The sequence below is a fragment of the Peromyscus eremicus genome, chromosome 16_21 (genome assembly GCF_949786415.1).
Source record: "Peromyscus eremicus chromosome 16_21, PerEre_H2_v1, whole genome shotgun sequence".
Classification (NCBI taxonomy): Eukaryota; Metazoa; Chordata; class Mammalia; order Rodentia; family Cricetidae; genus Peromyscus; species Peromyscus eremicus.
Genome location: NC_081432.1, coordinates 63,591,539 through 63,604,440, shown reverse-complemented (window position 1 = coordinate 63,604,440; position 12,902 = coordinate 63,591,539). Strand labels below are relative to the sequence as shown.

Sequence of the window (12,902 nt, the reverse complement as noted above, 5' to 3'; positions counted from 1 at the left end):
TGATGTGTGGGAGAGGGATACAAAAGTGTTTAAAACATAATCCATGTGATCAGAAGTTGCTGATTACCCTGATGTGTGGGACAGGTACACAGAGATACCATTGCTCCCCCACAGAAACAAAGACCTATTAATTTTCAGGGAGATTCTAAATTGGTTACTTCTCCCAATTTTGATTTCAACTTGTTTCAAGATCAAAATTGATGGAAGCAAATTATTGATAAAGACAGAAAGAATTGTGTGGGAAGTGTGTGTGTGTGTGTGTGTGTGTGTGTGTGTGTGTGTGTGTGTGTATGTGTGTGATGTGTATGTGTGAGTATGATGTGTATGTGTGAGTATGTGTGTAATATGGGGAAGTGTGCTGTGTGCCACCTTAGTTTTTGAGACAGAGTCTCTCGCTAAACCTGAAGGACACCCATTTTTGAGGTTTACCTCTTTGGCTAGGCTGGCTGGCCTGCAGGTTCCCAGGATCTTTTTGTCTCATGGCCATACCTGGCTTTTATGTGAGTGCTGGGGATTTGAACTCAAGTCTTTTAGCACTCATAGCAAGTGCTCTTAACCACTGAGCTGTCCCTCCAGAACTGGCAATAGTTATCTACCTAGTTAGTTGGCTTCTTAGAGAAAGGAAATAATAGGAAAGTTTTACCATATAAAAATTAGATATTATTTGGCTACTAGTGAAATAGAACGTGTTCAGGAATCTCTAAGGATGAAACTCAAGACACAGCTGTAGGTCACAAAGTCAGAGAAAAACAAATTGCACAAGGAGACAGTGCCTACTTGAACTTTAAACATATGGGTTTGTTGATCTGTAGTTTCCTCTGTGGGCCAACTACAAGCATCTCCCTGGCATCCGATCCTGCCCAGAGCTGGGACGTGGCTGAGCTGGGAGCAGAGCTGAGTCACCACCCCAGCATGGTCCACCTGTGCTCTGCTCCTACCTCTTAGAAACTGAGTATGTGCGCAGATCATCCCTCCAGCTCTTTCAATTCAACCTGCCATCTGAATGATGCTGTACTTTTCCCTGTGGCTAGACACTACAAGTGTGTTGTTCAATAGTCAGGCCGGCTCTTCACGGTCCACTCACCTTGGTCCTCTAGGGTCAAGAGGACAGTTTGAAAGGTAGTGGTGGCTGTGAAGTGGGGCATTGGCTTTGTTTATACCTCTGAACGAGCTGCTTTCTTGGCATTACTGGAAGCTTAAATCTCGGCATTGATATCCGTTCCACTCAATGTCTTCTGGGGAAATAAAACCCTGATGCTTACCTGCCGGGGGTTTCTGATAGCATGTCTGGATCCTCTTTGTATTAATCACAAATACATACTCAGTCTGGATAGGTCAGGTATAGTCCTCACCCCTTAACCCCTTTGAGAAGGGGGTGAACTGATAGGTGATAAGCGGGATGGGCAGGGCCACTGTTATATTGTTCTCGATTATAAAGACACATTTGTATACCATACTGTAGAAAGGAATCTGGTATGTGCATATTATTGGTGGCCTAGTATGTATACATGGTTGATAATTATAATGAAATTCTTACCAAAGCTCTGAAACCATTTTTTGATATAGAAATACTGATGTATTATTGCACACACACATTCAGTAACATGATCTAATGGTGAGTGTGGCCACTACTTCAGTGTTCAAGGCAGGAGAAGCATCAGAGATACTTTCCAAAGGCTTTTCCACTACACAGGTGCCATCAGGTCCACACCATGGCTTGCCTCCACCATCAATGGTGGTGCTAAATTCCAGCTAAGTTTGTTTCTCCATCTATCATAGTTTCATTTCTGTCGCTGTGATAAAAATGTCCTGACAAAAAGCAACTTAGGGGAGAAGAGCTGATTTCAGCTCCCAATTCCAGGTCACAGTTCATCACAGAAGGGAGTCACTGTGGCAAGAACTTAAAATACCAAATCAGAGAGAGATATGCAAACATGCTCACTTCTCAGCTCACTTTCTCCATTTTTACATAGCCCAGGACCTGAACCTAGAGAATGGTGCCACCCACAGTGGACTAGGTCTTCCCACACCCATTAATGTGATCAAGACAACCCCCACCCTCACCCCAGACACATCCACAGACCAACTTGTTCTAGAAAATTCCTCTTTGAGACTCCTTTCCTAGGTGCTATTAGATTGTGTCAACCTGAAAATGAAAACCAGCCATCGCAGCATCCAAGCTCCTGGGCTCTGGATGAGACACAGGGATGTCCTCTCCGTGTAGGTGTGGCTTGGGGTCTAGCTGCTGCAGCTCCTTCTTGTACGGTCACAGAGGGGAACTGTTCCCTTGACTTAGATGGACTGAGGCGATCCTGATTTTCTATACTCTGTAGAAGAAGCCTGAGGGGACACTCAAAGTGGCTTCTGAGAGGGAGGTGGCGGCAAGAAGGAGCCCAGAGACCAGCTGCAAACAGACAACAGCTGCTTTCTGGAGCACAGGGGCAGAAGGGTCCCCTGTGGAGCTGCTCTGACAGGGAGATGGGTCCTGGTTGTGTTTTGTAGCTTCAGATAAGAGACATTTCCACTTTGATAAAGATTTGAGGCACATGTGTTTTCAAGTTTGGCTGTTGTCTTAACATCTCCTTTCCAGGGAAGCTCACCTAAAAGAGGGAGCTCCGCAGCTGGGGGAGGCGCGCTGGCTCTTTTCAGCCTCCCATCTTTGGCTTTATGGATGGTGCTGAAAGTGCACTTGTGCCAAAAAATGCCCAGCACCAACTTTAGGAGGTGTAACAGCGCTTCACAACCCTTGGAGATACAAAATAATGTTGCTATGACCACATGACTATGACAGGTTGAGCTACTGCTGAAACACACAGGGGAAACTTTCTCACTGGGGTATGCCAACCCAGTGAGCCCAGCACCCAGCTCAGGACGGACACACACAAAAGTGTCTTTCTTAATGAGGGTGTGTGTCATGGCTCCCTGGGCAGGGATGCAAGCTACACTTTGTGGCTATATGAAGAAGGCACACCACCACCCAAAGTCCACTGGAAAATGGTGAAAGAAGCTTCCAGAATACCGTCTGCTTACCAATCTTACTTCTTGTTTCATTTATACTTTCTCCCAGAGCCTTTGCTTCAGAAAATCTGGAGGAAAAAAGGAATAAAGACAATTTTTATTTTTTGCTAGACATCCTTTATTATATTTGAAAAAATAAGAGATGTTTGAGAGGTTTCAGGAATGTGATGAGGACAAAGGAAAACTGAAATAAGCTTAGTATGGTAGGCTATAAAGAAAGCCTGAAATCTGTGATTACATCTACTGTGAAACATTGTCTACCTCACATAAAGTTTCCTGTTAGAGCATAGCTGGGTGGTTAAGGGCACTGCCTGCACTTCCAGAGGACCTGGGTTCAGTTCCCAGCACCCACATGAAGGTTCACAACCAGCTGTAACTCCAGTTCTGGGGGTCCAGCACCCTCTTCTGGCTTCTAGGGGCACCGCATGTATTGCACGTATGTGCTGCAATACCACATGCAGGCAAAACACCCATACACACAAAATAATAAAAAAAAAATCTGTTTTTAAATTTGCTAATGAATAAATTTAATTTCTGATGCTTTATAGTGCAAAGGTACCAGAATGAAGTGTGGTGGTAAAGTTTCTCTACCATGACCCATAAGCCATGTGCTAACATTATAGTAAAAAAAAAAAATTCTTAAATAACTTTAAATTGACTTTTTGACATACGATAGTATAGCAGAAGTCAGCCACTGACAGCCAGTCATGAGACAAATCAGATAAAGTTTTATTATAACGCGTTCACCCATCCATCACCACTTCATTTATAGTGGCTTGTAGTTACCACAGCTGAGTAGAAAGATGTGAGAGGCCGTGTGGCTTGTGGAGCTGAAAGGTTTTACTATTTGACCCTTTACAGAAAATGCTTGCTGACTCCTGTCACAGAAGACTATTAAACCAGAATTTGAAAATACAATTTAAGAGAAAAAAAACACAATAACTCCCAAACCAGAAATAAATATATCCTGATATGGAGATCTGTCTAGTCTTTTCTCCAGCTCATTTTTACAGGGTAAGGTCATAATGTATGCATAAGTACATATACACATACATAATAATATAAATAATGCATAAGATTTTATCCCAATATTTTTTTGCTTAGCATATAAGTTCTTCCCTATGCTATTAGAAACTCTTGTATTTGGTGGGTAAATACTAGTCCATGTGTGTTCAGTCAGTGTTCCTGCTACATTTCTTAACAGATCTTTACGAGACATCTACATGAGCCCAACCTTGCACTGAAGAAACAGTGTAAGACATGACCCACGGAAGAATGAGCAGCTCTTGAGGGGACCAAGGCCATCACACGTGGTGTGGGAGGCATGGCGGCAGGAGGGCAGGGTGACTGGCCATGTTGTGTTGCTATCATGAAGCAGAGAGAAGAATGTGGTGCTTGGCTGGCTTGCTTTTTGTCTTTAGTTCAGTCCAGGACCCCAGCCTGTGGGATGGTGCCACACACAGTAGGAAGGGGTCCTCCGACCTCACTTAAACCTTTCTGGAAACGCTCTCAGCAGACACACTCAGAGGTGTGTCTCCTAAGGGCCTCCAAGTCCAACCACACTGACATCAAAGATGAGCTACCATACCAAGACGTCATGAAATATTAGTTGATCTGTCTTCCCTTCTACCATGAAATCAGAGGGGAGACCAAAACCCCACAAAAAACAAACAACCAACAAAACAACTACACAATATATGGACACAGCACGTATTCTGTCTTGGATAACAATAGCCACACTGAGTTTGTCTAGGAAAGGGCCTAGCTATGTATAGTACGTAGTCAAATCACTTCGTGTGTAAATTGGGAGTGACCTGGATTTGAAGATACACAGAATTTTAGAAAATGTTCATTCTAGAAGTTTCCAAACACATATAAAACAGAGAGCATGTTGGGCTAAATCCTCCCACTTCACTGACCCAGTTTTCTGCTGTCCGTCTTAACTCAACAGCCTCTTCTCTCCCTGCCCTCGTCTGCCCTCCCTGAATCTCACAGGGTTCTAGAGAGGCTTAGCTGTCTTAGTGTTTGGCCGTAACTCCCTCATCTGTACGGCACTGCCCTAGATGAAGGGAGGGGGGCCAGGACAGGAGGACCAGCGCTCCGTGCTTGGTAGAAAAGTGGTGACAGTTCTGTCGCTGCTGTTCCTGCATCTGTTTGGTCTGGGACTACAGACAGGGAGTTCCAGGGAAGAGAACTGCATGTTCCTACAAGGCTAAGGACTCCACCCCTGGCTCCCGAATGAAGGCTCCTCATAGGTCATTCATGTCTTCTCAGTAGGGCCTGTTGCCTTATGGGGACCAGTGCAGAGGCATCTGGTGAAATTCCGGCTTGATCAGTTCAGCAGCCATTCATGCGGAGTGTGGACTGAAGCTCCATGTGCTGTGTGTATGAATACTGACCACCACCAGGCAGGACAGGATCCTTGTGGGGTATGCTGAGCTCGGAGCTGGGGTCGTGCCCAGGACGCAGTAACCACAGACAATGGAGGCTGAGGGCCATCCTTCCAGCAAACCCACGTAATAGAAAAGGTCCCTGCAGATGGATGTTAGGGGCTTCAACACTGTGGCCAACTTCCTCATCATCAGAGGGAATGAGAAGATTTAGGTAACTGAAGCAGAGGGATGAGACTTGGGAACATTCTTGAGAGAATCCTTGTTGCCCTTGGGAAGTGGTATTCAAAGATATGAGTCACTCAGGGTGAAGCAGTTGAGGAACCCCACACCTGGCTACCCTACACACAACTCACTAGGGAACTCAGACAGTGATTGCTCTGACCTAGGGCCAGAGATGGTTTATTCTGGAGCCGAACTTGAGTGATTGTGGCTTGGGAACACAGATTTAAGTTACCCCAATTTATGTTCCAACATGGAAGCAGTTCTGTGGACTTTTTTATGGGTAACAAGACAAAGAAAGCCATAAATCAAGGCATTAAAAAAACACCTTGGTGGAAACACCAGAGAGGAGAGTTATAGTTGGGTAGAGGGCTGGCAGCCATCGGATGCTATGTGACCACAGTCTTAGCCCTCCCATTGGGGCAGTTAGTTTTAAGTTAATACGTTCCAGCGGTTTTTATCTGTTTATTAGGATGGCAGAGGTGTGTAAGGAATGACTCTTGTTAGGCTAAAGATCGCTCTCTCTGCAGCATTCCAACCTCTCCATGTCACTGAAGTTTTTTTTTTTTTTTTTTTTTTTGGTTTTTCGAGACAGGGTTTCTCTGTGTAGCTTTGCGCCTTTCCTGGGACTCACTTGGTAGCCCAGGCTGGCCTCGAACTCACAGAGATCCGCCTGGCTCTGCCTCCCGAGTGCTGGGATTAAAGGCGTGCGCCACCACCACCCGGCGTCACTGAAGTTTTAATCAGTCAATTTCCCTGTGTAGACAGTTTCTTTTCAGGAATCCTCACACACAAGTGGGCATGTAGAAGCCAGAAGTCTATGCTAAGTGTCTTCCTCAATCACTGGCCACCTTATCGTTTTGAGACAGGGTCTCTTACTGAACTTGGAGCTCACAGATGTGTGGCTAGGCTGGCAGCCTGGTGAGCCCCACGGGTCTGCCTAGCTCTGCCTCCCTAGTTGGGGTACAGATGTAAGCTGCATGCCAGGCTTTCTTAGGTAAGTGCTAGGGACCTGAGCTCAGTCCTTACGTTGTACAGCAAACACTTCACTCTCTAGGCCATTTTACTGTGATGAAGACCCAGCCTGCCCTCCCCCTGCATTTTTCACATGCTAATGCCCCTTTTCTGTGAGTCTCTTCTGCTGTCCTCTCCGGCCTGCTGAGAGTCAGGGGGTCAGGGGGTCAGGGGGTCAGGGGGTCAGCCACTCCCACTCCCACTCTGCACTTCTTGGAGGCTACAGCAAATCTTCAGCAGTTTCCTTGGCTGCTAAGAGTTCTCAAAGTCGATTTCAAGTAGGCATTCTCGAACAATAGTTCTCCGAACAGCGTTGTGTGTGTGGGGGGGGGTTCCAGCATCGTTTTAAGAAGCAGGGGGTGCTGAGAAGACTCTAATCTAATCTGTGCTTCAGAGTTAATAATTGCAGTTCAGCAGACAAGGTGTAAATATAACAATCAAATGGAAAAGTAATAAAGGTTAAACTTGAGGTCTAATGGGAACACGGGAGCTCCTATTTGTCACGGGAGCATTTCCAGATGGTGCCATGATTTCCCCAGCCCACTTCTCCTGTTGCTTGTAGATTGCTCTTCCATTCTGCGCTAGAAGGACCCAGCTGAGTGAAGGGGTGCTTTTCTTGGTTTAGCTCACGTTATTAACGCCTTGATTTCTAGTTGCAGTTCATCTCCCTGTTCATTTCCTCTTTTGTTACTTAATGGGGACTCTGTGTCTGAGGGGTTCAGTTTGTAAGAAGTTTGACACAAAAGAAAAGCTCCCCTGTGCTTTGCCTGGGCCCTGGTATTTACAGAGCACAGGGTCGTTGCTTCTCTTCCTATTATTATATATTAGGAAGATGGCTCATGCCTTGAAAATGGAGTGATTGTGAATAACAATTACCTTCCACTGGAAAAACCTCCACTGAAGAACTGATTCATACATTGTGGGCCAATGAAGGGCAAATGTTCTGTTAATGTGACATCTTATTTCTCTCCTCACACACAGGCAACTGAACCTCCCCCAGATCTCGGGCAGCACTCAGGCATGCTGGAGAGTCCATGCTAGAAATACGCAGGTGAGCAGGGGACAGAAAGCCTCCTCTTAGGCAGCATGGGGCACACAGGCACCCATGTGCCCTCCTGAAATCCCAGACCAAGTCTTATACCCTGGGGAAGTGCAGAGAATCATGGAGGATTCTGGGCTACCAACAATCCTGCCATCAGGGATGACTGTCTCTTGCTGTGAGCTAGAGGAGATTAGTTTGTTGTCAGTCTCAACAGGGTGACACTCCAGAACCATTAACCAAAGAGTTCACAGATGAGAGACAAGGGAAGTAAGATGGGGGACTAGCCCTCTGGTCCTGGGTGCTGAGGGACAGTAGAAGGTGAGAGCTCTGGGAGGGTAAGGAAACCAACTGGATGCCAGCAGACCTCTGGTGGTTCAGAATTCCTCAGACCAACACTTGAGGGTGTGGGTCCTCCCTGCCACTATGGAGCGCTGGAGCAAATATTTGGAAGGGATCAGGATTACTTGAAGAGTAATTTCTATGCCAGGGCCTCAGGGAAGTCACTCCTCTGAGTGTCTGGGGATTTCCTTTTGTGTCTTCTGTTGAAATGCTGTTTGTTTGTTTATAAAAAGGTATTTTCTGAAGTCCTCTGCTGTAGGCACCTGTGTGTGTGATGATTGGTCCTTCTCAGCTGACTGGATGTGTGTGTGCACATGTATGGGTCTAGACTCACCCAGGAGACACACCTCTGGGTACGACTGTGAGGATATTTCCAGAGAGGATTAAATGAGGATGGAAGACTCTCTCTCCAAGCTGACAGCATCTTCCAGCAGGTGGCCTGGGTTTGAAGATGTCCTCGGAAAAGGCAGCATGTGTGGCCACCCCCGACAGTCATCCACTGACACTCACTCCAGCTTCTTCTGCCTTCCAACATGGACGCACTACCAATGACTGTCGGATCTCCAGGCTGTGGGCTTGGACTGGAGCTGCTGAGTCATCTGGCTTTGTTAACACAATTCTCAGCCTCTTCAGTGTGCAGATGCCCCCTGTTGGACTCCCCAGACTGTATCCTGTAAGCCAATCTAATAATTCCCCGTTGTGAGGTGTATTCATTCCATTCCTTGTGAGCGCCAGTAATCTCTAACAACTGAATGACCTCTGTGAAAGGGGGTGAGAGTGTAGGTACAGAGAGAAGGGGAGGCTCCGGGTGGTACCCCACTGCCTCTTGGCATGAAGCAGTTCCTTAATGACTTAATTATATTAACATTAACAGATGTAGAATCTCCTTTTTAGAATGGGCTGGTCTCCTGCCTTTTTGTTGGGTTTACTGCTGGGCAGACCTCTTTTCAGAGAGCTTTGTGTGAGTCTTACTGATTCCTCCGCACAATGGCCGAGAGGAAGATGGGAACATTGGTAGCATTGCCCACTGTGGGCAAATAAGATGAGCTTTCAGTAAATCCTGATGGCTGCTTAGGTCATCAGGACGCCACCGACTGTACGGAGAAGCCTCTGAGAGACCCACACATGCTCACCCTGGAAGGCCATGACCCCCTTCCCCACCAGAAACAGGTCCAGACTCAAGTACAAGCCCAAACCAGCCAGGAGCCTTGATGATTTTAGAGAAGGGAAAACGAAGTACATCTGCTGTGTCAGTGGTTTTTAAACTTGGGTACACAAAGTATCATCGGTGTGTGTGTGTGTGTGTGTGTGTGTGTGTGTGTGTGTGTGTGTGTACGTGCGTGCACGTGTGTGCGCATGTGTGTGTACACACAGGTGTAGACTGAAGTCAGCTTCAGGTATCGTTCCTTTAGCACTGCCACCTTGATTTTTGAAATAAGGTCTCCCGCTAACCTGGAACTTGTCTACTAAGCTGGGCCAGTGGTTGCTGAGCCCTGCGAGCCCACCAGTCTCCACCCCCCAGTTCTGGTATTATAAACACACCCCACTGCACCACTGCACTTATAATAATAATAATAATAATAATAATAATAATAATAATAATAATTAATGTGGGGTTTGGGGATTGAACTCACATCCCCATGTCTGCATGGCAAACATTTTACCCACAGGACCATCTTCCCAGCTCCTATGAATTTTTTTAAGGAACTTCTCCTTCCAAGGTTCTGGATGTCAAGGTTGCTGAACACTCTGGGTCAGTGGTTTCCAAATCAGGTTGTTAGTGGAATCCATTTACAGAAAAGGGATGCTCAGTCCACACCTAGTTACATGAGTGTCTGGGGAGTCGAACCCCAGCTTGGTTGAGCTGGGTATCTATCTCCTGGGATCATTTCACTGGGAATTCATGACTATGAGCTGTCAAAGAAGCCTTAGGGCTCGGTGGAGATCTGTCTTAGAGGATGAAGCGGCTGTCATGTAGTTGACAATCTTGTTTCCAGACACTCAAGGAAGGTAGCCTGCTCTAACATCCCATTGGCCATATCAGGAACGTGTGGCATGCAGGGGAGCAGAAGCATCAGCAGGTTTGAAATACCTTGTCTCAGATGCTAAGACTGAAGCCAGTGTGTGTCCGTCCATGCTTCTAGGGAGAGAGTCTCCAGTTCTTCCCAGACTCACTCTCTTCTTCCCCTGGTTTTGGTCATTGGCTCTGATTGTTTTTATCCACCCCTTCTTCCAGCTTCCATTCTTTATGTGTGGTGTGTGTACATGTGTGTGTTGGATGTGAGTGCCTGTGTATATGTCGGGGTCAGAGGAGGACACCAAGTGTCCCACTCTATCAGTCTCCATGTTATTCCTTTGAGACAGCATCTCTCCCTGAGTCAGAGCTGTGCTGGTAGCCAGCAAGCTCCAGGGACCTTCCTATTTCCACCCCACACAGCACTGGAGTGAGAGGTGCTTGAGTGGCCAAGTCCAGAGTCTTACATGGGTGCTGGGATCTGAAATCAGGCCCTGATGCTTAAGTAGCAATCACTCTTAACCAGGGAGGCATCTGTCTAGCCCCCACCCCCAGGACTTCCATTTGCAGGGTACACTCAGGTGGATCTGTTTGTATGGGTCTCTGTTGGGTTTTGGGCTGGTCCATCTGCAATTTTTTGGAACTGTGTTCCTTCTTAGTGTTGTGCCTTTAAGATCTATCCTTGTTGATATACAAGTATCTAATCCATCACCCCCACCGCCACCACACTACATCCTAATCCACGGACTTTCTGTTATATTAACTGTCAGCTGCTCAGCATGGGAACCTGGAGTATGTTCAACTATCACCAGCTATAAGCAGTGCGGCCATGAAAGTTCTATGTGCACTTTTAGGAGCCCAAGTGGGATATTTACCCCCAAATAGACTTCTCCGGACTGAGAGGACCTAGACTGCTCTCCAGAGTGTTGGACGTGAGTGGTGTTACTGGATTCCCAAGGAGCTCTGAGATCTACCCCTGCCCGAGTTTGTCCTCTGGCCCTTTCCAGTCGAGACTCTCACTCCTCCAGGTAGCAGCCATGTTAAACCTTCATCTCTCTGCTCAGGCCTTTCATCTACTCCAACTCTTGATTTTACAAAAATATGAAGGACCTAAAAATGTAATTTTGTCTACACATTAAAAAATTGTGTGTGTGTGTGTAGACCAGAGGCCAATTCCATTGTCTTCTATTACTTTGCTTTAGAAGCTGACCCTGGAACTCATTTGTTTGACTAGACTGGCTGCCCATCAAGCCCCAGAGAAGCTGCTGTCTCTCTCTGCCTTCCCAGTGCTGGGATTACAGGGGCATGGTGCTGGTGACTGGAACACAGGTCCCCATGCTTACACAGCAAGCCTTTACCCACTGAGCCAGCTCCTGGCTTGACTTTTTTGCCCCTGAAGATACTGAAGGCATTTGTAAGAGTTCTAGGCTGATGAGAACACATACAATGTGAGCATTGTCCAGAGAGCTAATGATAGATTCACAACATGCCCCCATGGTTGGGCATGGTTGTGCAAGCCCGGTGGACCTAGACACTTCCACCTAGCCAGTTCTGGGTCAAAATAGCCAGTTCTGGGTCAAAATGTCTCCCGTGACCAGGACCCCGTGGCTTTGCATGGTTGCGTAAAACGCGCAACACAATCATGTGATCTACACGCATACGTGGAATAGCCACATGAACCTGTGTACGCATGCGCGACCCAGCCTTTATAAGCCGGCACCATATTCCCGGCTTCCTTCTTTATGTACGTGTCTTTTCAACAGGCCTGAGCACACCTGTCTCTCTCTCTTATCTTAATAAAACTCTTGTTAGTGGATTCTGTCGTGTTTTGTGACATTTCCTCGCAGGGTAAGAGCGCCGCCAAACAACTAGCAGCTCATGCTATCCGTAGCCGACCCCTGACCCACCAGTGGCTTACCCCAGCAGTACTGGGGTGGGGAAGCTCACACATGAAAGAGAACTATAACAGGGTGCACGCAGGGACATGGGAAACTGTAGACATTAGACTTACTGGCAGACATTAGGCTGACTAGTTAGAAGGACAGACTAGGAAGTCTCTGGACTGGCCTACCTAAGCCTGGGGGAGGAGCCAGCTACTCTCTGACTGGATCTTACCTCTGCTTCAGAATCTGTTTGTTGTCTTCGATGGTGACACTGTCAGCGTGGTCCCTCTTGAAAATTTCAAAAGCCTCCTGGCGTCCCAGGGACATCTCCTCTCTCACTCCTATTTGGAGACACAAGGGGGTGGCTTCAGTCACATCATCAGGATGTCATTAATTTCTCCACCACTTTATTCAGATCATAAAGCTGGTCTTGGCAGAGAGGCTGTGGCCAGACAGGTGGTGCCTGACCAGAGCCTGTGCCTGAGTCCACATGACTCCAGGGGTGGGGGTGGGGCCTGGAATGCCTGGTCAGAGGAAATGAGAACCAGGCCTCCAGGCCTCAGATGGTGAGCACATCTGTGAATCTACTTCCTGCCATCCCTTGGTGGCACAGCTCTTCCTGTTTTCTCCTCATGCCCCATTTCGGGTCGTTAAATTTCTCTCTGAATTCCAGGCATTTAGTTACACAAATTAGAGTCCAGATGAAAAGTACAGAATCTAGAAAGTTCTGCTTATCTTCTAGCTTCTATTTAACAATCCAGCCTTACTTCCTGTGTCTGGTGAAGAGGGTCCTGGTCCTTAGCCAGTAGTTAGTTATATGCTCCACTCCAAAGCCCATAGTGGGAGGTCCCGAGTTTATGTCCAGCTTTAACACCCTAATTGGCCACTGCCACTTGCAGGCCAACCCCCACAGCTTGGCTCTGCCCTCAGCACCAGTTCTGGAGCCCAGCCTCAGGAAGGAGGCCCTTTAGAGGATACAG

At 47.0% G+C, this 12,902-nt stretch overlaps 1 protein-coding gene across 3 annotated transcripts in view; it reads right to left on the bottom strand.

The window, feature by feature from the left end:
* The window catches only part of Kif6 (kinesin family member 6), a 323,846-nt gene that overhangs the window by 77,411 nt on the left and 233,533 nt on the right, over positions 1 to 12,902 (bottom strand). For all 3 annotated transcript variants that reach the window (XM_059281632.1, XM_059281633.1, XM_059281634.1), the window contains 2 exons: positions 12,155 to 12,263; positions 3,031 to 3,086 (listed from right to left, as the gene is read on the bottom strand). In XM_059281632.1, the coding sequence (XP_059137615.1) occupies positions 3,031 to 3,086; positions 12,155 to 12,263 (165 nt within the window). The remainder of the gene's footprint in view (positions 1 to 3,030; positions 3,087 to 12,154; positions 12,264 to 12,902) is intronic.